Source organism: Podarcis bocagei (genome assembly GCF_964188305.1).
Source record: "Podarcis bocagei genome assembly, chromosome: 1".
Lineage (NCBI taxonomy): Eukaryota > Metazoa > Chordata > Lepidosauria > Squamata > Lacertidae > Podarcis > Podarcis bocagei.
The window spans coordinates 14559627-14586184 of NC_138125.1; the positions used below are offsets into that span (position 1 = coordinate 14559627).

The 26558-nt window shown below is 45.5% G+C and overlaps 1 protein-coding gene across 4 annotated transcripts in view; it reads right to left on the minus strand.

Annotated features, from left to right (window-relative positions):
• Nucleotides 1–26558, minus strand: part of KIF26A (kinesin family member 26A) — a 161998-nt gene that overhangs the window by 62612 nt on the left and 72828 nt on the right. For all 4 annotated transcript variants that reach the window (XM_081190984.1, XM_081190985.1, XM_081190986.1 and 1 more), the window contains 2 exons: nucleotides 22395–22910; nucleotides 824–990 (listed from right to left, as the gene is read on the minus strand). In XM_081190984.1, coding sequence (XP_081047110.1) covers nucleotides 824–990; nucleotides 22395–22910 — 683 coding nt within the window. The remainder of the gene's footprint in view (nucleotides 1–823; nucleotides 991–22394; nucleotides 22911–26558) is intronic.

Sequence of the window (26558 nt, forward strand, 5' to 3'; positions counted from 1 at the left end):
GCACATCAGCAAGGCCAAGAAGGGAAATATTGTCATCTAGGCAATCCAGGTCTTCCATGCACTCTGCTCAGGCGTGCGCCCAGTGGAGGTCCCTTTGGTGCTGCTAACACAGCAGTTTGACTTCACCCCCAGAGGCGCCCTTGAATGTCTCTCGAGACAGATGAATGCCAACAACATACACCAGGGATATAAACCCTGGACTGCAACTTCCATCTCCCCTGGCTATTGGTCATGCTAGCTGGAGCTGATGGGAGATTTTAGTCCAATGACATCTGGAGGGCCTTCCCTTGTCTATGCTCTCCAGGGTTTCAGAAAGAGGGGCTTTCTGTTGTTCTTTTTAGCTGCCGTTGTTCTCAGATGCCATACTGGGGCTCATGGTTTGGTGAAGGCACTACTAAGTCTCTGCTATGAAAATATCTAGCCTTACTCATGGGGCTACAGTTCCCAAGACCACCTAGTGTAAAGAGAATTACTGTTTGTCCACACACACCTCTGTGAATGAATGAGAAAAGAAAGCACCTTTGTACAGGCTTCCAAAACACAGCTCCCACTTTTCCTGGCACAGGTAAGCGAGATTTCCAGTAGAGAAGCAAGAGGTGGAAGGAAGGTGCCAAGCCTTTTCTGCTACAACTCCACCATGCTCCCAACCCCACAATCTTTTTCCCCAGCAGAAGTTGCAAGTTCATGCTTCCATTTCATAGCGATCCCATTCTCCTGCCTGAGCTGCCATCTGCAACAACAACACCAACCGCCCAGTAAGCACTTGGTTTGTGGTCATTTCATACACAAGAGCAACTATGTAAATCGTAATGGTGAAAACTACCTTATGAAGAATGACGCTGCAGCTGAAGTCCCTGCAGAGACGCCGGCCGGGGCGACCAGACTTTGGGAAGCCAATGGCCCAGTGGTGCCAGTTTGGTCACAGTTGTTTTGCCCTGAGGTGACTTGAATATTGGAGCCTTCCCTTCCGCACTCTGCTGCTGTAGCCTCCTAAGGGAAAAGCAAAATTAGAAACAGGGAGTTATAATTATATTAACCTAAGACTAATAGTACTTCCACCCACCTCAGATCTACTGTGGGCATACAATTGGGTATTTATTTAACTTCATTCATATACCCATCATCATCATCATTATATTTCAATATACCTAACTTGCACAAAAGAGCAGTCCATTAAAAAGCATCTTGCTTCAAGACTAGCATAGATTTGGAGTTGCTCCCATGAAAGACTGTCACTTCCTTCCTCCTCCTTTTCCTTTCCTACCTCCCATAACTGCAAGTGCACATATTATTTTTTACACAGCTGTTCTGTGCGACAGCACTTCAAATGAGTGGTTTTAAAAATACAGCTACAACCACAATGAACGTTTCTTCAGAAACAACCAGTAGAAAAAGGACAGGCCACATCCTTCCCTTTGGGCTGGTGGAAACCATGATGACAGATGATACCCATCGAAACATTACCACACAGGTGTTTTTTTTTAATAATAATAAAAAACACCCATGCACACAATGTGCTTAAGTACGTTCACAATTGGGTAACACACCATTTCATGCTGAATGTCTTTCCCTTTTTGGATTATCTGCAGACAGGAAAATCCGAATTTAGTATGGGCTGCAACTTGGATAAAGAGGATGTCATGTGGATGCAGAGAGAGAGAGAGAGAGAGAGAGAGAGAGAGAGAGAGAGAGAGAAAGAAAGAGAGAGAGAGAGAGAGAGAGAGAGAGAGAGAGAGAGAGAGAGAGAGAGAAGCAGCTTCAAATCCATGTTGAACACCCGTGTGAATGAGCCACAAAAGACAGGATGACTACCTGTCTGGGAGACTTCAGATCTCTTACTACAACCTAAATAACTACCATATTTATTTAGTAGCTATGCTGTGTGGAACACAGATATTAGGCAATTCCGGCCCAGGAGACTACAGAACTGGGATGAGGATAGGATGTCAGGGAAATGAAATGATGAGAGAGGATGACAAAGGATGATGAGGGAGGATGACAGCATCAAACAGCAATAGAAGTGATGGTGACTGTTCAGAAAACACTAAAGATGTGGGTTTTGACAAGGGGCATGAAATAAGAGAGAAGACACCTTGATCAAATTGATAGGGAAGAATCAAAGATGACTCCAAGGCTGTGTTTCACAAAGACCGCCTGCTGCAGATTGTTGGCTTTTTCGACGCCAACTAAAAACCCATTTATTTTACCAAGCTTTCCGTGACTGAAATAATTTTTATGGGGCAGTTCAAGGTATTTGTCGGTTTTGTCATGAACCTTACCCAGATTTGATTTCCAGTGTCTATCTTTTCTTTTAGTGTATTATTACGGCATAGTTTCATATTGGTTTTGTATGTTTGTTACCAGCTCTGGAAAGGGACACGGGTGGCGCTGTGGGTTAAACCACAGAGCCTAGGGCTTGCTGATCAGAAGGTCAGCGGTTCGAATCCCCGCGACGGGGTGAGCTCCCATCGCTTGGTGCCTGCTGCTGCCAACCTAGCAGTTTGAAAGCATGTCAAAGTGCAAGTAGATAAATAGGCACCGCTCTGGCAGGAAGGTAAACGGCGTTTCCGTGCACTGCTCTGGTTCGCCAGAAGTGGCTTAGTCATGCTAGCCACATCACCTAGCTGTACACCGGCTCCCTCGGCCAATAAAGCGAGATGAGCGCTGCAACCCCAGAGTCGGTCACGACTGGACCTAATGGTCAGGGGTCCCTTTACCTTTACCTTAACCAGCTCTGGGGGCGGTTACAATGGATAGACATTCCCCAAATAAACTAAACTAAAATAAATACTATTTCCAACTGTAACTGCACAATTAGGCTCCGGTGGACTGAGAAGACAAGGCCAATAGTGGGTCCAACAGTCAAGAAGGCAGTTTCTGCTGTAGAGGGAAAGAAGGAGCAGATGGGGCTTGGCAACCTGAAAAGGTCTCCCATCTAGGAGAAGGGAAACTCTGGTCCTAGACCTCCACTGCATTGTGCGACATCTTTCGGAGAAGAAAAGGCTAAGGAATAAACCCTACACAAGTCCAGAGAGCAGTCCATAAGGAGGTTGGACGGCATCTTGTATGCCTCTTTCCGGCAACTCCTGCAGCCAAGCTGGTGCCAAATGTAAAAGGTAAAGGTAAAGGGACCCCTGACCATTAGGTCCAGTCGTGGCCGACTCTGGGGTTGCGGCACTCATTTCGCTTTATTGGCCGAGGGAGCTTCCGGGTCATGTGGCCAGCCAGAGCAGCGCACGGAAATGCCGTTTACCTTCCCGCCGGAGTGGTACCTATTTATCTACTTGCACTTTGACATGCTTTCAAACTGCTAGGTTGGCAGGAGCAGGGACCGAGCAGCAGGATCTCACTCCGTCGCGGGGATTTGAACCGCCAACCTTCTGATCAGCAAGTCCTAGGCTCTGTGGTTTAACCCACGGTGCCAAATGTAGTGCTCTGCTTTCCTTTGGACCACATCAGCGAGACCGAAAGGAGGATCTTGTCGCCTGGGCAACTGAGGACCTCCATGCACACTGCCCAGCCCATAGCTGTCAACGTTCCCTTTTTTTGCAGGAAATTCCCTTAATCCAGCGCCATTTCCCGCTGCTTCCCACTGCTATCCTGGATTGTTAGATATCCCGAAGACTGTCCCTGGGACAGGTGAGGCTGCTGATCCCTTATTTTCGAGGCTGCTGATCCCTTATTTTCAAATCAGAAAGTTGACAGCTATGGCCCAGCCTTGTGCCCCAGGGAGGTCACTTCGGTGCTGCAAATGCAGCAAAAGCAATGCAGCAGCAGTTAAGAGATAAGGGAGGGAGAAGGACTGGAGTAAAAAGGAATGGAAGACTTGAACGGAAGGGGGTTTAAGCTACTATCTGGAAGGCCACATCAGCAGATCTTGGGAGTCCTACCAGCACAAAGATTTGGATCAGGTGACTTGAATGGATCATCTAAACCAGTGATGGGGAACCTGTGTGCCTCCAAATATTGTTGAACTCCCATCACACCTAGCCCTGATCTAAGCCTGATAGTCCTGCAAGATGCTTCCCAAACCACCACATCCGCCTGACAAGCCGTTTTGCCTTTCCTATATTCTGTACACAGCCACAATAATAAGCAATAAAAAGGAAGCCATGTCGGCAAAGGTCCATCGCTGGACAAGGTTAAAACCATGACCAGAGGCAGACAAGAGGAATAAAACGGAGACCCTTTGTTATAGGTAATGCACTGTTAAACTGTCTGACAAGCATGAAAACATGGAAAACGATAAGCAGAACCCTTTTTGTTTTACGGCATTATTCGGTGGCTGGCAGAACGGTTTATCTGCTTCAGTTATAACTGTCAGGAATTATTTCTCAGCCGCGCATCATCTACAAGCACTATCTGTTTTAAGAGGAACAAACCAAGCAGGCGCATTTGTAGCATCTTTCCACATGAGCAGCCAAAAGAACCGAGTAAAAACATTGATTTCTTTTTTTGGGGGGTTGGGGGAGAGAGACACCTAAAAACAAACATATAAAAGCCTTCACAGATACACACCACGTTTCATATAACTCACATTTTCACAAGCGTTTTCATTCTCAGAGGAGATAGCTACTTTTATTTTATTTTTTTAACCTCCTGCAAAGCCATGTGTGCAAATGGATCTTTGCCTGTTCTGGCAACCTGATTTAGAACCCACACCCAGTTATATAAATACCTAGTTATTCATATTTAGGGCATGGTGATTAACACTAGGAGGTCATTAAGACAACCCTTCCCTATTTAAACCAGAGGTGTTCTACAGAGATGATGCTTGCGGCTCCCGCCCGGCTTTCTAACCTCAAAGCTATAGTCTCTCCAGCCGCAATGAAGTCTATCCACTTAGAACTATAGAGCTGGAAGGGACCAAATCTACTCCAACCCCCTGCCTCTCCCCATATGATCAGACCTGGACCCTGTGCTTGTCATCCGAGGTCCTTCTCTATGTCCCTCCATCCCAGAGAGGTTCAGAAGGTGGCAACAGGAGAACAGGCCTCGCCTGGCGCCATCGTTGCATGTCTTCACGGGACATGTATTTATGGGACCTCGTACTTATGGGACCGCCTCTCCTGGTGTGCCCCGCAGAGGACCTTAAGGTCCATGAATAATCATAGTTTAGAGGTCCCGGGCCCTAAGGAAGTCACAATTATCCTCCACCAGGGCCAGGGCCTTCTCAGTGATGGCTCCGACCTGGTGGAATGCTCTGTCCCATGAGACCAGGACCCTGCAGGATTTAACTTCCTTCTGCAGGGCCTGTAAGACAGAGCTATTCCACCTGGCCTTTAATTTGAACTTAGTCTGATCTTTTATTCCCCTTCCTTCCCTCCCCCTCCCCTTTTTATGAAGATTACCCGCTCTGGGATCCCACAGCTAATTCTCCCCTGGTCTCTTTGCTGGCCCAAATAGGACTAAATTTAGCCCCCTAAATTGATTTTTGAATTCTGAATTTGTTGTTATTCATGTTTTATACTGTATTTTATGCTCTTTTTTGTTGCATCAATTAAATGTTTTAAATTTGTTGTTAGCCGCCCTGAGCCCGGTTTTTTGAACCAGGAAGGGCGGGGTATAAATAAATTTTTTTTAGTATTATTATTATTATTATTATTATTATTATTATTATTATTAACAATAACAACAACAACAACAACAACAACAACAACAGGGTCTGCATAGCTTCAGGACAGGCTAAAACACTCTGGAGCCTATTTAGTCCATTAGCCAGTTTCCCACCACAGCCAACCAGAAGTGCCTATGAAACCCACAAAGTGGACAATGGGATGTGAGGGAACAGCCCTCTCCTGATACAGCGGTACCTCGGGTTAAGAACTTAATTTGTTCTGGAGGTCCGTTCTTAACCTGAAACTGTTCTTAACCTGAAGCACCACTTTAGCTAATGGGGCCTCCTGCTGCCGATTTCTGTTCTCATCCTGAAGCAAAGTTCTTAACCCAAGGTTAGCACAGTCTGTAACCTGAAGCATCTGTAACCTGAGGTACCACTGTATTGTTATCCACTGACTGGTATTCAGAGCTGCCTTGCCTCTAATTCTGCAGGCAGCATATAGCCTTCCGACTACTAGTCATTCATAACCTCATCCTTTGTCTTGATTCCCCCAGTGCAAGACACTATTCATGCGAATGTAGAGATCAATGCAATTCATTTTTAAACTATTTTTAGGAAGGACTGCTAAAAGTAGAGTCCAGGAATTCGTTTAGAAAATGCTTAATTAGAGGAGATGCCACAATACATATTTGTAGCTAGGGTTAACGACTCTGTGAATGGTAATGGATGATGTTTCTGCCGTCTGAAATACTACTCTGACATTTCAAACTAATTAGTTAAAATAAATTTAGGCAAAAAGAGACAGCATTGTAATGAAGCACAAATGCAATTAAATACTCCCCAGGATGCCACCAAACTTTAAAATCCACAATGCTATAGATCATGTTTTACAACCATCTCCTATGGTGACGTGCTAGATCTTTTCTATAGTTAGTTAAATCCACTGCTCTGCATCTATTGCACAGAGACATAAGCCCTTTTTGTGTGTTTCTTGAGTGAAGGAGGCACCACACAATTACTGGGAATTGGGGCCTTACTCTTGGCTCCAGCCTTATTATAATATAATTATATAATATAATTTTTGGCAATCGTTTTTAATGATTTCTGTGCATTTTTACACACATTTTACTTACCAAGCAAAACTAAATTATGTTTAACCAAAATATGTTTTGAATTCCCAAGTCATGTTACAACTTTTTAGCACCCTCATTTTTGGAATTTGAAGGTTGAAAATTAAACGTGCTCTAAATTCAGGCACAGTGTGGGCCATCTGTCCAGATATTCACATGTTAACACCGTCATCTGTAAGCCTATACAAAAGTGATTGCTCACATGTAGGTTTTGCCACAACATACAAGCATACTAATACATGAACGACAAGCCATGTGCCTGATGCCAGAGGATCCCCTACTCACCAGTAATTACAAAATGCCCCCTTCAGGCAAGTAATGAGCATAAAGCGGGCTTTGCATCCACACAGAACCTTCTGAGCTAAAGGCCAATTCACAACATAGTCTCTTGTCCCACTGTCATTTCTGACTAAACAGGTGCACCAGGTTTTTGAAACATTGCCAAAAAAAATCCTACGAAACCTGTTTACCATATGCAATAGTAGGGCAGAAATGCTTCTCGTATGATCTTTCTCTAGTCTCATAGGATATTGGCCTAAGGAAGTAGCCCAGTCATTGATAAAAGTCCTACACACATTACTGCATTAGTGTGTGCAAAGCAAATCTGAACGGTATTTTGCTCAGTTGCAGAGAATGTGCTGTGCATGGAGAAGGCCAGAGCTTCAGTCCTTGGCATTAATAAAAATAGACAAGGGGGAAAGTTGTTCAAAGCACCTTGGAAAGTCACTGCCAGTCGCAGCAGACAGTAGTCACGGACCTTGTAAGTCAGACAACGTGAAGCAACTTATTTCATTTTGCAAACCTCCAAAGGGGCCTGTTGACCTTCAGTGTAAACAGATATACCTTCATCAGCCGAAAATATGCACAGGCCCATAGAACAATGCCCAAGCAACCACCAGGAACAAAACCTAGTTCTACAAGCCTAGTTTGTATCAACAGAAGGGGTTTTTGCAAGAGTGTGTGCATTGATTGCTGAAAGAGGAGGGGAAATGGTTTCGGGCTTGCCAAGATAAATTAATTAGCGAAATAACACATCTACAGATGATCCATATCACTCCACTAAATCTTTAATTACTCAATTAACACCCTTAGAGTCAGAGGTTAAACAAGTTTTGCCATGTGCTGACAAGAGTGAGGGCGAAATTAAATACGGCACCCCCTGCCCCAGAGTTGAAGAATCCTCTCCAACGGTTTTGTAACAGCGTGATAAGACTGCGGATCCCTGGTTGCAGGCGCATGGTGACTGTCAAGTCTCCCTGGGACATGACTGCGGGGTAGCAGTAAAGGAATGATAAAATGCAGGCCTGTGTGCATCCTGAAAACCTTGTTCAAATCTCATATCAGCCGTGAGCTCAACAACTATGGTCAATTCAATGGGTAGATCACTGCCAGTTTTTTTTATAGTATGAGTAGATCACAGTCTGTTGGAAGTTGGACAGCCCTGGTCTAAAGCAACCAAAAAGGAAGGAATGGATCTAAATTTATTCACGGCGTGAAGAAAATGAGCAAAGAGAAGCCCTTCCTTCCTCTCTGTTCAGGACAGACAAGAGAAAGAATTTCACACAGCCCATGTGGCATGAAGGGCTAATGTTGGCAAAACACAAGCCAAAATCTGCCCTGCATGGAGCAGCCATTCTCTTCTCCCAACTCTTTTAAATAGAGGTTTTCCCCAGTCTGCATCGTATTTAGATGTCATATTGCTTGTGCGTTTGCCACCCTGGGCTCCTTGGGAAGGAGGGGCGGGATATAAATTTGAAATGAAATGAAAACAGTATGGAATTGGATTGCACAATATGTAGTGATGGCCACCAACTTTGGTGACATTAAAGGGGTATAAGACAAATTCATGGTGGATGAGCCTAACAACAGCTACCAAGTGATGATGTCAGAGGCAGTATGCTTCGGAATCCCAGTCACTGAGGAACAACAATGGGGAGTTTGTCCTCGTGTCCTGGGTACAGACTTCACATTGGCATATGGTTGATCACCATGTGGAAAACAGGCTGCTTCACCCGATGAGTGTAATCCAGTAAGGTTCTCCTGATCTTCTCAAGACACACAGAGTTCTTCCAGGCCTGCCATCCCATCTCTCATGAGAAGATAATTGGAGTGGCCCACCTTAGAGGGTTGATTCATGGCTTAACTCACGATTAGAGTGCCATGAGATCTAACTACACCTCACATTAAATGTGTGATCACATTTAACCAATATGGGAAGATGTTGTTTTCTAGGCAGGGGTGTAGGTGAACAGAATCAGGAGATTATTGCGCAGAGAAACAATATTAATCCTTGTCCCACGCACACTGCCATTCTGAGGAGGTCCTGCATTTGATGGGATCAGGAGTGGGGAAGTGGGAACTAGCAAACTTGGCCCCAGAACAAGGGAAACCATTATTGACGTGTCCCACCCCACGTCTAACTGCAGGAAGCAGCATTAAAGATGTGGAATGAAACCGCCGTTGGGGTTTCCTTGTATCTTTGGCACTTACTACATGTCAATCAATGTAATATTCAGGCATCACTCATGATGGTAAGGCTTAAAGCAATATACAACGATGCACTTGGGTGTTAGTTGTTCAGAAGCTGATGACAGGTGCCTTTGTGATTGGCAGAAAGCGATCTAGCAGGAATTAATGTCAGGAAACCCCATCTCATTTTCCACAAGCCCATCTGGCTACTTCTTGCTGAAACTTGGCTGCTCTACTCTTCCAGAGAAGGAGCCCAACAAAGGACCGGGCTCTAAAGCAGCCTTCCCCAACTTGATGCCCTTCAGATGTCATTGGACTCCAACTCCCATCAGCCTCAACCAGCAAAGCTAATGGTCAGGAACAGTGGAAATTGTAGTCCAGTGGCCTAAGGTTGAAGAACACTCCCCTGAGGCTGAATACTGCAGGAGAAAAATGATAATGTGAGCAAGCTATCATTCAGGAAACTAGTCTGCCATGACTGATCATCTCGTTGGGAATCCAAACATGGCTAGCCCTACCACTAGGCAGAGTGAGGAGACCATCTCACGTAAGCAAATGTGGGGAAAGGGCCACAGGCCCCTCACGCCCAGCTGTGCCTTATGAGCCTCTGGCCCACACCCTTCTACTGGAGGGCAGTTGTGTCTGCCCCACAGCCTGCCCTACACTCCCTAAGCTAGCCTGTGGTACACTGGATTGCTGGGTCAAGCTGGTTGCCTGCTACCTTCTACCAGGCAATAATGAGAAAGGGCTTGCTGATCTAAACAACTGGAAGCCATTACATGTGCTGACCACACGCCACTGCTACCTTATTTTCATTGGTTGGCTGCATCTTATACAGCCCGTAAACAAATGTCACATAGAGGAGGGAGAAAGGTTGTTTTCTGCTGCTCCAGAGAAGCAGACACGGAGCAATGGATCCAAACTACAGTACAAGAAAGAAGATTCCACCTAAACATTAGGAAGAACTTCCTGACAGTAGGAGCTGTTTGACAGTGGAATTTGCTGCCAAGGAGTGTGGTGGAGTCTCCTTCTTTGGAGGTCTTTAAGCAGAGGCTTGACAACCATATGTCAGGAGTGCTCTGATGGTGTTTCCTGCTTGGCAGGGGGTTAGACTCGATGGCCCTTGTGGTCTCTTCCAACTCTATGATTCTAAGATGGTGTACAATTGTTATTTTTAAAATACCCCAGTAAATTGGGAAAAAAGTGATGTGGACAGTGTCCTGTTCCAGTGTCGAGTTAAGATTCAACTGTCAGGCCAGCTGATTTCTGTACATGACATGGCAAAAAGGGAGGGAGAATCTTGCCTTTTGCCCAGTGAGCAAAATGTCTTGGGTTGTCCTTGATCAGTTTCCAAGGTATCCCTGGATTCTTTCAAAGAGTCTGAAAAGAGTCCTCAGAACACTGAATCTACTCTGCAAGTCCAGAATAAGCAGTGTGAAAAGAAGCCCAACAGTTTACGTTTTCATAGATTTTTTTAAAATCCAGTTCCGACTAGCACCCTGGCATACAAATCTGAAGAGCTTTTGTTTACTTAAGCTAATATAGCACCCCACAGCCACAGCTAATTGAACAAGTTTGCATCCTCACATAAACGACGGCTTGCGCATGAAACGGGAATAAATGGCATCACCTCAACATATTTCACCTTAAAACTCTTATGACCTACCACCATTAATGGGAACAAATGTGACGTAAATCAGACTCCCTATGGGTAATTCCAGAGGCTGTAAAATCTCCTTCCCTGCTAGCGTGAGACAAGCATATGCACTTGGCCAAGGAATAGTCTTCCCTGACAGACCGAGAAGATCGTCATAAAAAGTATGCCAAGCGCACAGCCTATGCCGTTTTGTGAGGAAACATTTCCCAGCATAAACTTTTTACTGCTCCTTGACAATGCTTCCATCGGGGCTCATTATAAAATAGCGTAAGAGGCACTTTATGACTAAAATTCACTTCTGTAGTTGTTTTAGTACCTGCAGCTGTGGCCCAGTAACAAGAAAACTGTCTTTGCTGTCTGTGCCTAAACATGCACCTCTCAGACTTTTATGTATACGATGCGCCCCGGGTGAATAAAACCCACAGAGCAATCCCACAGAAGCCATCCCTCCAAACAGAGTTCTGCACTTTTATTATTATTTCTACACTGCAAGTGTTTTAAAAAATATCATTCGCAGTACTACTATATGTGCCTCTTGAAGATTCAGGCTGTTGGCCCATTTAGCTCAGGATTATCCACAGCAGTTTTCTTCAACCTTGGGGCTCCAGAAAAACCCTGTTGGACTACAACTCCCATCATCCCTGACCACTAGCTAAGCCAGCCAATTAAGTTACAAGAAAGGAGATTCTGACTAAACTTCAGGAAGCACTTCCTTCCTTGGAGGCTTCTAAGCAGAGTCCCTTGGACTGCAAGAAGATCAAACCTATCCATTCTGAAGGAAATCAGCCCTGAGTGCTCACTGGAAGGACAGATCCCGAAGCTGAGGCTCCAATACTTTGGCCACCTCATGAGAAGCGAAGACTCCCTGGAAAAGACCTTGATGCTGGGAAAGATTGAGGGCACAAGGAGAAGAGGACAACAAAGGATGAGATGGTTGGACAGTGTTCTCGAAGCTACCAGAATGAGTTTTACCAAACTGTGGGAGGCAGTGGAAGACAGGAGTGCCTGGCATGCTCTGGTCCATGGGGTCATGAAGAGTCGGGCACGACTAAACAAAAACAACAAGCAGAGGTTGGATGGCCATCTGTCATGGATGCTTTAGCTGAGATTCCTGCATTGCAAGGGGGTGGACTAGATCAGGGGTCAGCAAACTTTTTCAGCAGGGGGCCGTCCACTATCCCTCAGACCTTGTGGGGCTGGACTATTTTTTTTGGGGGGGGGGGATGACGAATTCCTATGCCCCACAAATAACCCAGAGATGCATTTTAAACAAAGCACACATTCTGCTCATGTAAAAACACGCTGATTTCCGAACCGTCCGCGGGCCGGATTGAGAAGGCGATTGGGCCACATCCGGCCCCTGGGCCATAGTTTGCGTACCCATGGTCTAGATTAGGTATGTCCAACAAGTCGATCACGATCTACTGGGAGGTTTTGGTAGGTCGCGGTCGATCACTGGTTCCCTTTCCTCAGTGGTGGTAAAACAGAATCGGTCCCTGCCCCCTCGCCCCGCACTCCATGGTTGCACAATCCCCAGAATGGAAGACGAAGCTTTTGCAGTGAGGCTGGTTGTTTCCTTGGCAATCTTTTAGTGAGCGACCTTTCCCCTTAAAAAAGCTCAGCAACCTTCCCTTGAACCCCTAAAGAAATGGAACTTTCCTCCCTAAAAAAAGCTCAGCAACTTTGACCTGAACCCCCCCCCAAAAAGGGTAGATCACTGTCAGTTTTTTATTCTGTGAGTAGATTGCAGTCTCTTAGCAGCTAGCCATCTCTGTGTACCTTCTAACTCTACAATTCTATGACTAGCTCAGTCGGTAGAGCATGAGACGGTTAATCTCAGGGTCATGGGTTCGAGCCCCATGTTGGGAAAGGATTATTGCATGGCAGGGGTTGGACTAGATGACTCTTGTGGTCCCTTCCAACTCTACAATTCTTTTATTCTATGGCTGGGAGTGATAAGAGTCCCAGTCCTACAGCATCTGGGGACACGAGATTAAGGAACACTAATTGGCAGCAGCTCTCCTCCAGGGTTTCAAGACAGAAGCTTCTCCCAGCTCTACCTGGAGGGGCTGAATCAGGGGGCTTTTCTAAGCAAAACATGTCCCGCATCACATGCTGCTCACAACCTGGCTAGGTGAAAGCCAAGCTAAGCTTTCTGGCTCTTTTAGAACTCTGCTGAAAATGCCTCGGAGAAAGCTGGAGAAGATCTCAGGCAGGCAACACAGGAGAGCAGGCGCCTCTGGTTCCCTTTCTCCTATCCGCTTGTTCTCTTCTTGTCTCTCCTTTGGGGAGACAGGGAAGAGCAGAGACAATTAGTTGCTAAATGAGGAGGCGGGCAAGGATGCATAAGGAAGGATGCAGGCAAGAGCTTTGGCTCCCCTGTGCATCTGCCTACCATCCAATTCAGAATTCTCCTTTTAGAGTATCTGTTACTTTTGGATGAAGCAGCATCCTGCCCAGTGGGCAGGCAGCAAGGTACAGAGATTTTGTTGTTTAGTTGTTCAGTGTCCGACTCTTCGTGACCCCATGGACCAGAGCACGCCTGGCACTCCTGTCTTCCACTGCCTCCCGCAGTTTGGTCAAACTCATGTAGATAGCTTCAAGAACACTGCCCAACCATCTCGTCCTCTGTCGTCCCCTTCTCCTTGTGCCCTCCATCTTTCCCAACATCAGGGTCTTTTCCAGGGATAGGGATGCCAATATGAGATAGCCATGCATTAACATGGGGGAGTTATTGTTGTTGTTGTTGTTGATATTCTGTATTTTGTGGTTGTATTTTTATGCAATGAACTGCCCCGAGATCTTAGGATGAAGGGTGGCATGCATGTTTAATAAACCACAAAAAGCTTATTTATTTACATGTATTTATTCCATTTATTAATCACTCCCTATAAAGCATTCAAAGCGATTTAACCATCATTTCAGGTCCAATTCTATCCCAAGCATTTATGCTGGAGTAATGTAACCTGCTATAATTGCTTTTTTTTTTAGGGAGGGTGTTAGGAGGGGGGGGGAGAAACCTTGCCTGACCTCTATTTACTGACACACATTAGAAATACACATTCGGCTTTTGTTGAGCTGAGACAGTGCTCCTTCAGCCAGTTGCTCAATATGCTTCCACAAACCCACTTTGATCAAAATGAATCACTTATCCGAGGCAGACAAAAATACACAGCCGCCAGTTTTGTCGCCGCTTTTGTCGTTTAACTCTACTTACTGATAAAGGAGGAGGGGTGGGTTGGGTGGCAGGACAATGCAAACACCTCCAAGGTTGTCAGGAAGAGCCATTTGCTTTCTTTCGGCTCGCTTTCATTACATCACCAACCTCCTCATTACAGTTCAAAATCCAAGCTGTTCAATACTTGCTCAAGTTATCTTACCAGATGTAACCGGATACATATGTTGGCCAAGATCCAGAGAAGGAACAAGCCCAACATCTGCAAGCACGTTCAGATGTGTCTGTGAGCTGCACTCTCAGGACCTCCCAAACTGCAGGGTATCCCAAATTGCTTTCTGCACTGCTCTAAACTCAAAAAGGAATTTCGGGATTTTGTATTCGTAGTTTGTAAGTGACGGGGGTGGGGGGAGAAATCTAGGATCGTGTTAATTTACCATGATCAGAGAATCTTAAAATCATAGATTTGTAGAGTTGGGCTGAAAGATGTTCCCCACTCCTGCTCTAGAAATATAAAGCAATCCTTTCCATTGGGAATTTTTTTACAAGTAAGCAGTAGGTCTGGATTTATTTCTCTGAAGCCATTTCAATCTTAAATCTTGCAAGTGCTACTTAAAAATTCTCAACAACCCCCCAATGATTGATCCTTGGTTACAGCAGGAAATGACCTCACCTTAGTCTCAAAAGTTCTATTTATATGCCCAATAATCTCATCATTGATTACTGTGACTGTATTCTAATTATAAATCCATTACCGCCTGAACAGTGAAATAAAATCAATAATACACATAAATGGGAGAAAGGGGTAACTAAAAGCCACACTCAATGCCATTGCATCCCAACTGTACTAGTTTATACAGTTTTTGCCATCAAACAATGCTACATCATTTAGCAGCAGCGCAATAAATCTCTTCCAATTAGCACAGCCGAACTGTTCGTCAGTTTTGCAATAAATTCCTTCAAAAAGAATGATTACAACAAATGCTGGGAAAGTCTATGAAGCCCTCAAGTATGATCTGTGCAGCCTCTTCCACAAGTTGGGTTGTCACAACTAGCCAAGCATACTGTATCCAAGAAACTTTTGTGTGTTGGTAATAAGCAGAAAATATATTTATTGGAACTTGAACAAAAGAGCAGTGAAATTTAGCAGCACACTTGGTCTTCCCTTAATGTGAATTTCTTAAATATACTATTTTAAAGAACTACCATGTTCTTTAAAACACACACACACAAACTGCTGCTGTATTCGTCCTATTAGCTTAGCCTAATACACAGCCATCAAATGGAAATAACAACTGGCCTAAAAGTCTTTGAACCCTTGAAACAAGCCATGCACATTCATTCATTCATTCATTCATTCATTCATTCTTGTTCACATACAAATTAAGCACAAATATTAAAGAGAAAGGAAGAAGAAAAAGGGGGAGGGATAAATCCACAATACATACCATACATACAATACCCAATGCCCCAAAAAATTACACCCATGTGACTTCCCTCCACCAGTTCTCAACATTCTTTATGCTTAAGTGTCATGTTAATTTTGTGTCTTTTAAATATTACTTTATAAATAATCGATTTATTTTGTCTCCTTGTTTTCTTTACAAACTTAGTCTATGCATATCAACATATTGTCTTTGCAACAGTGTTTTTTCATATGCAGTGGTACCTCAGGTTACATACGCTTTAGGTTACATATGCTTCAAGTTACAGACTCCGCTAACCCAGAAATAGTGCTTCAAGTTAAGAACTTTGCTTCAGGATGAGAACAGAAATCCCGTGGTGGCACAGCGGCAGCAGGAGGCCCCATTAGCTAAAGTGGTGCTTCAGGTTAAGAACGGACCTCCGGAACGAATTAAGTACTTAACCCAAGGTACCACTGTACTCTTCCAAAACACTGCCATTCTAATCTTAATTTCTGGTTTGTCTGGTGTCTTATGGCTGCCGTTAACTTCGCCAATTCTATAAAATCACATATTTTACTTATCCAATCTTCCTTTGTTGGGACAGCATCCCCTTTCCAATTTTTAGCCTGTAGTAGCATAGCCTGTAGTAGCATACAGAAATAGCCTTTTCTTATCCTGAGGGATGTCCTTTCCTAGGATCCCTAATAATTACGCCTCTGGTTTCTTTTCTATAGAGGTTTTAAACATCTTTTTAGGCTCCTCGTGGATACATCCCCAGAAACTCTTAATTTTCTCACAGCCCCACCATACACAAGCCACACACATTTTTAGTACCATGACTGCCTGACGCAAGAGCCTCATTCTATGTCCTCTCTTCTCTGAATATTCTCTCATGCACACCTGGTGTGAAAGCCTGCCCATGATAGGAACAGGTGAAATCTAGGCCAACCATTTTTGGTATGATTACTGGTGCTTGTTGGCTCAACTGGCTGCTGCAGCTAGTTTGGGCATGTCCCTTTACGAGAGACTGTAATAATATCCACTTGGCCTGCAGGTGAGAAAAGATCAAATGGAGGGGGTTGTTTGTTTGGGAGGGTTTTTCATTGGCAGGATGCCTGGGATAAAGAGGTTTTCAGGACATTCACCCTCCTTATTGTACTGGGAAAGAGGAAACCAAGTCAAGTCTTTCTCAAAAAGGGCGTCCTTGCTACATGCTTCCTGACCAATCTGACAAATGGTCAAATGTACCTAATTTAAATGAATTCTGCACTTTTCTTACAGTATGGGCCAAGCCAGAGAATTCCATGGAGAAGAGAGGCTATGCCTAGCGAGGAGGAACAAGATTATGACTACCCACCCACCTTTAAGCGTCCCTGGCCCACCTCAGCCCTGTCCAATGTCCATAAGGGTAATGTTTGTGTTTTTCAAACCAGGGTTCCATAGAACCTCTGAGTTCTGCCAGCAGAGGTTCCCCAAAATTTTACAAACTCCTGCTTCAGACACTTCACTTTGCACTCCTTCCACCCAGTGATCTTGAGAACTATTGCAAGTACTAATTATTAACATACAAATTCTAGTGGGTGGGACGCAGGTGGCACTGTGGTCTAAACGACAGAGCCTAGGGCTTGCTGATCAGGTGGTCAGCGGTTTGAATCCCCACAATGGGGTGAGCTCCCGTTGCTCGGTCCCTGCTCCTGCCAACCTAGCAGTTCGAAAGCACGTCAAAGTGCAAGTAGATAAATAGGTACCGCTCTGGCGGGAAGGTAAACGGAGTTTCTATGTGCTCCTCTGATTCGCCAGAAGCGGCATAGTCATGCTGGCCACATGACCCGGAAGCTGTACGCAGGCTCCCTCGGCCAATAAAACGAGATGAGCGCCGCAACCCCAGAGTCGGTCACAACTGGACCTAATGGTCAGGGGTCCCTTTACCTTTACCTTACAAATTCTCTATCCTTGACTTTTTCCACTAAATCATACAGAACAATATCTATCTCAGTTCTGTGTTGGACAGTTATGTATGCATCCGACCGCAGCATTCACGCACAAGAGAGAGATTTCAGTTGAGTTTCTGCGGGATATCAAGACATATTACATTTACTTTCTCTGCTCTGTGAAACATGAATCATACTGGAGGTAGAGACATGCCTTCTCCTTTCATTACTTCATTTCCATACGGCAGTGTACATATTTTCATTATTTCTTTGTCCCCGCAGGGCCTTTCTGTAACCCAAATCCTACCAGCAAAGTCTATTAGCTAACTTGCTGACTAGGTAAACATCAGCTGAGCAGTACAGCAACCTTGCCTTGCCTCAGTGTCTCTTGAAAAGTTGTTAGTCCCTTATTTATTGCCACAGCTTCCTCTTTGGTTCAAAGTTTGCCGTATTTGTTGTAAGGGATTCTGGCTCTCCATAACACTGACTATCGTCTCATCTCATCTTACCGTCAACATGACTAACAGGGACCACATTCTACTCTATCACCATTAACAGCTACCCTCAGGCTACAGATCCCAGAGCCTGCATGGGTACTCAATCCATCTGATTACCCAAGTATCTGTTGGATATGATTAACCATTCCTGAGGCCCCTCAGCACAGAATACAGCAACAGGAAAGCAGCAAGCACAGCGCACCAGTAAGATAAGAATTGGGTTTAAGTGAACAAAGAGCTATATGAGTTTGCTCTCTCCAACAGAGTGCATGGAGAAGCTTTTTGGGGAGCGGAAAAACACACCCCATAATGCAGTAATCAAGATCACCGGATCAAGGCAGCAGACTATCATCTTCAAATGCTCAAGAGGCACCAAACTGTTTTCAATCCCAATACTATTATCTTTATTACATGCTTTAAAATCATACAGCATTTTTCAATAGACTATATATAAGACAGTGTAACATTGGGGGGGGGGAACCCTGCATAAACGCTTAACAGGAGGGGGGGGGTTACCCCAGTAACTTAATTCATCCTAATTCCTTTTACACAATTTCAGCCTTCAGTCCTAATCGACGTATGCTCAGTGTCATTTGAGGAAACCGCTAAAGCTCTGTTTTTGGCAAGAGATGTTAGAAACATGTATACAGTGGTATCTCTGGTTGCGAATGGGATCCGTTCACAACATGAGCATAACACAACCCGCGCCTGCGCGTGCGCAGGTCGCAATTTGCCGCTTCTGCGCATTCGCGTGGCGTCATTTTGAGCGTCTGCGCATGCGCGAGCAGCGAAACCCAGAAGTAACCCTTTCTGGTACTTCCGGGTTGCCGTGGGACGCAACCTGAAAACGCTCAACCTGAAGCAAACGCAACACAAGGTATGACTGTACATGCTTTAGCGTGATTGGTTTTAAATTGTATTTCAAGTATTTAGAAAACATTTAATGGCCCTTCACAAACCTGCCCCGCCATGACATTCCTTGGTAGAGGACCATCAATATGGCAATGAGCATTCATCCTGATTTGCTTATGGGGGTGTTTATGTATCTTAGGGTTACCATCTCTTGAAGAGCAAAAATTAGGACAGTCTGAGCCGCTGCCAGCCCAAGCTGGGGAAATGGGCATGTTGGCCCCCTAAAAGAGGACATGTGCAGGTTTTCCAGGACATATGGCAAACCTAATATCTTCCCGTCAGTTATTCATGCATCCCACACTTCTGAATCCATTTCCCCTCCACTCTCCAAACCACAAGAAGTCTAGCTCTTCTTTAGAGTGGGTTTGTTGTGCTAGGGCAGCAGAACCCCTTTAATCCACTTCAACTGTGCAAACCTAAAGTCCCAGCATGCACTTGAATCCCTCCTGTGAAATTATGTCAGTGTGGAGACTCCCTGAACCCCTTTTGGGATAAGCTCAGGCACCCCAAGTTTCTGTGCAGAAATCCATGCAGCCCATTTTCACTAAGATCCCCTAGGTCCGTAGGTCGATTTAATCCGGCCCCCGTGGCAGCATATGTCCTGGGTAATCCTATAAAAAAGCCCAAGAACTTTGGTAAAAGCCCAAGAACTTTGGGGTAAAACTGTAAAAAAAGCTCCACAACTTTGGTCGGCCCTCACGCATGTTCACTTCATCAAATCTGACCCCTGCCTTAGAGAATGCCATTACTTTTGTTTTGGCACATATTGCATGAAAAAGCCATCTGCAAACCATGCTCTGTTTACTATGAAGATTTTACTGCCCTCGCGACAGTCCCTTTATCCATTCTCTTTTGTGTTGCATTTAAATACAGTTACCTGGGAATATACAAAGGAACTCCCCCCCCTCCCGGCTGTTCATCCATTTGCACATTTCCAGTAGGCTCACAGATTAATATCTATATCTATTAGAATCCCAACCAAAGCCCAACTCAGGTAATTACATTTTTTTTTTTACTTAAAAAAATCCTGCACTTTTAATTCAATATTTTCCTAGAGTTTAGTGAAGCCATTCAGTTTCGAACAGCTGTCATACTTCATGCGAGGATTATCTCTAAACCATGTACAGTTTGTATTCCAGTTTGTTAACTTTGGGGTGAATAAAAAGCTATTACGAAAAAGTAGCATTCATAATTACACTCTTCAGTGGACAAAGAAAATGCACTGGTTCTAGACGGTAATTATTTACACAGGCGTCAAGGGGGATTACCAGGCTACCTTTATGACAAGTTCAGAGCCTGATCACATAAAGTGGAACTGCTACAGAGGGATAGTTTTACTTCAATACTCTGACAGCTCAAACGCAGTAAAACTGGACAAAAGGCAACTTAACCTCCCCACCCCCTTTTAAAGCAGTCTTCCTCAGCTTCGTGCCCTGCAGATGTTTTGAACTACAGTTCCCATCAGGAATTGGGACTGATGGGAGTTGTAGTCCAAAACTTCTAGACTGCACCAGCTGGAGAAGACTACTTTAAAGCATTCTCTTGAACACTTCTTATACCATACACGGTCACTGGTGCAAAACTAACACAGGGACAAAGAAATACTACAGCCAGTTATATAAACACAGGATTCAGGCCAATCCTAACCATGTTTTCATTATTATTATTATTATTATTATTATTATTATTATTATTATTATTAGTACCCCCCCAATCTGGCTGGGCTTCCCCAGCCACTCTGGGCGGCTTCCAACAAAGATTAAAAATACATTAAAATGTCATACATTAAAAACTTCCCTTCAAATGTCTTCTAAATGTCAGGTAGTTGTTTATCTCTTTGACATCTGATGGGAAGGCGTTCCACAGGGTGGGCGCCACTACCGAAAAGGCCCTTTGCCTGGTTCCCTGTAGCTTTGCTTCTCGCAGTGAGGGAACCGCCTGAAAGCCTTCGGCGCTCGACCTCAGTGTCTGGGCAAAACAATGGGGGTGGAGACGCTCCTTCAGGTATACTGGGCAGAGGCCATTTAGGGCTTTCAAGGTCAGCACCAACACTTTGAATTGTGCTCGGAAACGGGAGCCAATGTAGGTCTTTCAGGACCGGTGTAAATGGTCTCGGCAGCTGCCCCCAGTCACCAATATAGCTGCTTCATTCTGGATTAGTTGTAGTTTCCAGGTCACCTTCAAAGGTAGCCCCACCTAGAGCGCATTGCAGTAATCCAAGTGGGAGATAACCAGAGCATGCACCACTCTGGTGAGACAGTCTGCGGGCAGGTAAGATCTCAGCCTGCATACCAGATGGAGCTGGTAGACAGCTGCCCTGGATACAGAACTGACCTGCACTTCCATGGACAGCTGTGAGTCCAAAATGACTCCCAGGCTCTGCACCTGGTCCTTCAGGGGTACAGTTACCCCATTCGGGACCAAGGAGTCCTCCACACAAGCCCACTCCCTGCCCCCCAAGAACAGTACTTCTGTCTTTTGTCTTCTTAAAAGTAAGTCTCACGGATTCATGCCTATGTCAGCATGCCTACAGTTGCAGCCTTAGGGTGCAATTCTAAACATACTTACTTGGTGCCAATAAAGAGTTTACATGGTCAATTGACTCTTCTGCATAATGGGGGAACAGGTGCATCGTCTTGCCTTACAGCATTTATCTAAAGCAACCTGCAATTGTAGGGCGCTGTAAGAAGGCAGCACATTCACACAACTGTTGTTCTTTCCCTTACCTTTTGAGAGGGAAGGATCAAGTGAATGGGGCCCTATTTAAGAGGACCTGTGTCACATACTGTGTCACATACTGGTTTTCCCAGTAGTGATGTCTGGAAGTGAGAGCTGGACCATAAAGAAGGCTGATCGCCGAAGAATTGATGCTTTTGAATTATGGTGCTGGAGGAGACTCTTGAGAGTCCCATCGACTGCAAGAAGATCAAACCTATCCCTTCGTAAGGAAATCAGCCCTGAGTGCTCACTGGAAGGACAGATCCTGAAGCTGAGGCTCCAATACTTTGACCACCTCATGAGAAGAGAAGACTCCCTGGAAAAGACCCTGATGTTGGGAAAGATGGAGGGCACAAGGAGAAGGGGACAACAGAGGACGAGATGGTTGGACAGTGTTCTCGAAGCTACCAGCATGAGTTTGACCAAACTGCGGGAGGCAGTGGAAGACAGGAGTGCCTGGCGTGCTCTGGTCCATGGGGTCATGAAGAGTCGGACACGACTAAACGACTAAACAACAACAACAAGTGTCACATAGAATGCTGGAAAGGAGGCACTCCACCACGCAAAGGAATCAGTTGTCTAAAGACCTGCAGTGAAACATCCCCAATTTGACACTCATTGGTTCACCACTGTCTTAGACCTAACAGCCTGATTTGCTGGTTTTAGGGGTGTTGGGTGCTTCCTATTTGTTTCTAAATTTAAAAAGCCACTGCTCCACTCCTTCCTCCTGTTCTAAAACCACAGGAAACAAAAAGCATCCTCCCTGGGGCAGCACAGCATCGCACTGCCAGCAACATTCCAGGAAAGACCCATTCTGGGGCTAAAACGGGGCAGCCAGAGCTCTGGAATTAACCTGCAGAGGAGTTTTCTGAAACCCACCAAGCAGGAAGAAAACACACCCTTTCTGGAACATCAAAGGCCAAGTGTTTGGTTACTTACTAGGCAAGCTTGAGGGAGAAAGCTGTTCATCCTGGAAATACTCCACATCCCTTCAAGGTACTGCTGAGCCTGGATCGTCACTGAGCTCAACGCTCCACTAAGGCCACCGGGAGCCACTGTCACTTGAACGCTAGAGTTTGGGAACCCGCCTGCCCCTTGCGGCCATCCAATTCCCTTCTTCCTCTCCGTCCCGGAGAAAAGGCTTGCCGTTTTGCCAGGCTGCCTGCCCACCTGCCCGGCCATGAGAGACACGTCCCTCTGAGAGGACACAGTGACCACGTTTTGGGAGGTCAGCCTTGGCAACACAGCAGCCATTGCCGCGGCACTTTGTGTGGGGTCTGCTGCGTCTTGGCAGCTGGCCTGGTCGAGGTTGTGGATGACCTGGAGGGCTTCTTGCTTCAGCTGGTTCAGGTGGGCTGCACAGACATCACACCTGCTCTCCCCTTCGCTCCTGGGTTTCTGTAAGTATTCAGGCACTTGAAGCTTGTCAAAAATTAAAGCTGATAATCGGGGGTCCTGAAAGAAAAGGAGAAGCAAAATTAAGTCAAAGGCGCAGACGAGGGAAAGGAGAGAAAGTCAAAACAAGCCTACGATGATGCAATCTAGACCCGTGATAAAGGACATAGGGTTGCATTGCATCCAACCAAGTTCAGTTAGCCAAGTTTCAGGCTATTTGGCCATCTAACGCAGCCAGGCCCACTCTGGATGGCAGTGAAGCGCCAGTCTTGCGCATCACCTGTAACCTGATCCTTTCAAATGGAGGACTGAACCTGACATTTTCCGCACACAACACTGGCACTCTTTCGTTGAACTGCAGTCCCTCTCCATAAAGCCAAGACAAAATCACTGTTCCACCTAGTTCAGTATTTTCTGCTCTGATTGGCAAAAAGCCAACCCAGCAGAGAACTTTCCCACCACTTGCCACCGTATTAACGGGAGACCCTGGGGGTTCAGCCTGGGAATCTTTCTGCACTCAAAGAATGGATTCCGTCACCAAGCTATGACCCCCCTCCCCAAACATAAATGTCCTATTCCACTGAGAAAAGCACCAATTCACAAACGAGGTTGCCTGATGCATCTCTCAGTCTACATATGGGGCAAGTTGTTTTGCTGGTTTTCTGTGCCTGAAAGTAATCAGAGTACACAATTATTTACAGACATGGCAGAATCACCCATGTTCTGAGGAGGTGGCCTTTGTGACTCTGCATAAGTAACTACAGGCAGGCCGCCTGGCAATCATGTCCACCCTGAAGTCTTTCCACGTGAAATTTGTTGGCTGAACGAGATGAGCCTTTGGCTTAACTATGCTTCTTTCAATGTAGCTGTTAGCAGTTTGCGAACACGGCCTCATCTTCACCCATGATGGTCTGCATATGCATCAGGCTATCCACCCTCTTCAGCTCCCTGACGGACTCTCCATGGCTGATTAATACACCATAATAAGCAGCGTTACTCTGCAATGCCCAGCGTGAAAATGATTATCAGACACTAACAGCAGAACTTATGGTGCATTCAGTAACTGCTCATCTACTTACCTTTTTAATTAACTCTCCATTTAAAAAACAAAACAAAAATCTAATATACACATCTCTTCTTCATGCTCAGAAACAACCTTGGGACTTCCATGCACACACACACACCCAAATTAATATCACAACTCGTTTTCAAAGGCTCACAACGATATTCAAGCCATGAAAATTGGACCTTGGAGTATTAAAAAGAGATTATAGCATGACCTGGTGGACGGCTTTCCTGTACTCTGTTATTGTTTCCTTCTTGCCGAAAGCAAGGAATCAGAAAGTAGTGGGTATGATGGCCATCCACAATTTCCACATCTCTTATCGGGGGACCAGAGCAGAAGATACACACTTTCAAAGAATCAAGCAAGGGAGGAATGAGCGACCCCCTACTAACGACAAATCACACTTTTGCCTCTGATAAACAGGTTCAGCAGGTTTTCATATTGCCTAAAACAAACAAGCAAAAACCCTGTGAAGCCACTTTGACCAGAGGCAACAGTGAAGCAAAACATATGAGCATACCTGCCGGAAACCACTTTCAATGCTTCTTTGAAAGTACTGTCTGTCTTCTAAATTTTCCAGTCACTTACGGAACCTGGGCGTTTCAGCTAATACATCTTTATGCTATAACTGCTCTTGATGAGAAACACAATTGAAGCCTGCAGCTACTTTCTGAGCTGCTAAGATATATACACACAGGTGCTGAATTAAAAGCATCACCTATTCTTTTCCCACCGAGTTTTCCTCCCTCATAATTTAATTCGTTTCAAGGCTCAGCAGATTCCACACATAACCTTGTGCCACCAAGCTGCTGGAGCCCCTCATTCGGAAACTCTCATTGCCTATCTCCTAAAACACGCAAAAGGCTCGCTTTCTCCAAACAGGACTATCGCAGGGATTAAAGCAAAAGATTAAATCCAGCTTGCTTGTAAATCTGCAGCTAACACTAATGCCCTGCAACAGACCCGGCCAACTTCAAGGGCTCACGTTGAGCTCTTTAGACAATTAAGGTTTTAAATGGAAAGATCAGAGCCCAGCTGATGGCTTGTGTATTTAATTCAAAGAAGGAGGGGGAGGGGTGCTTTAATTTCACTCGTTAGTAATAAGGGCAGACAAAGCAGATCACCTATTTGAATTAGGACTGTTTCTAAACCAGCCTCCCAAATTAGCTCCCCTCTCAAAACACACAGCCCCAAAGTCTTGCTGCTTTAATGACAAGCTGTGAATGCTCACCAGGAAGCAAATATCCCATTATAACCCACCTTTTCCAACTTTAATTAGGACATACATCTGAAGCTTCTCCTCCTTTTTACTGCCCTGCCACTGATACTTGGAATTACTCATTACCCTCTTATACTCAAGGATCATTTCTTGCAGTAAATGGGTGAGCACACTACTTGTAATTATCTCTTGAACCTGAAAAATGGAATTAGGTATACAGTGGTACCTCTGGTTGTGAACGGGATCCATTCCGGAGCCCAGTTTGCAACCTGAAAGGAATGCAACCCACATCTGTGCGGGTTGCAATTCGGCGCTTCTGCGCATGACGTCATTTTGCGCGTCGGCGCATGCATGAGCGGCAAAGCCCAGAAGTAACCCTTTCCGGTACTTCCGGTTTGCCGCAGGACGCAACCTGAAAAGACGTAACCTGAACCGAACGTAACAAGAGGTATAACTGTACAACCATGCATCTTGCCATTCACATGCAGGTGGGTAGAGACTACCTGCAAGCAAGCGACTAAGTAGAAAACTATACCTGAGCCCCACCCGACACACACCTGCTCCTACTGTCGCCAGCTCAGCCACAGCACCCGCTAGTTGCCAGCTCAAGTCCTCTAAGCTGAGCCTAACCGTTGCCACAGACTTGTATTTACAGTGGTGCCTCGCAAGACGAAATTAATTCGTTCCGCAAGTTTTTTCTTCTTGCGAGTTTTTCGACTTGCGAAGCACGGTTTCCCATAGGAATGCATTGAAAATCAATCAATGCGTTCCTATGGAGACCGTCCGGGGAAAGAGGGGAAGCGCCGCGGGCCTTCTCCTCTGTCCCCGGACCTGTTTTAAAGCAAGGGAAGGGGCAGCGGGGAGAATCGCTTCTCCCCGTTGCCGCCCCTTGGTTCAAAAGGGGTCCGGGGACAGAGGGGAAGGCGCGCGCGTGCGCCTTCCCCTCTGTCCCCGGAGATTGCGGGGCTGGCAACGGGGAGAAGCGATCTTCTCCCCGCCGCCCCTTGCTTCAAAAGAGGTCCGGGGTGTGGGGGCAAGCTTCGTTTTGCGAAGCAAGCCCATAGGGAAATTCGTCTTGCGAAGCAACTTGAAAACGAAAAAACCTTTCGTCTTGTGAGTTTTTCGTCTCGCGAGGCGTTCGTCTTGCGGGGCACCACTGTATGTTTCCTTACATGGTAGGAACAGTGTAGTGCTATCGTAGCAATAAACACGAGCGTACACCCCCCCCCTCTCTCTTGGTCACTGTCACATGCTCTTCACTGTGTGCAGTTGTCACAGTGATGTGCTGTGTGTTGCCAACGAGAAGCGGCGCCACAAGACTATGACAACTGCAAGCCCTGGTTTTAAAGGGCTGGGGCGTGAACCTAAGTTAATACAGTGGTACTTTGGTTTTAGAACAGCTTAGTTTATGAACAACTTGGAA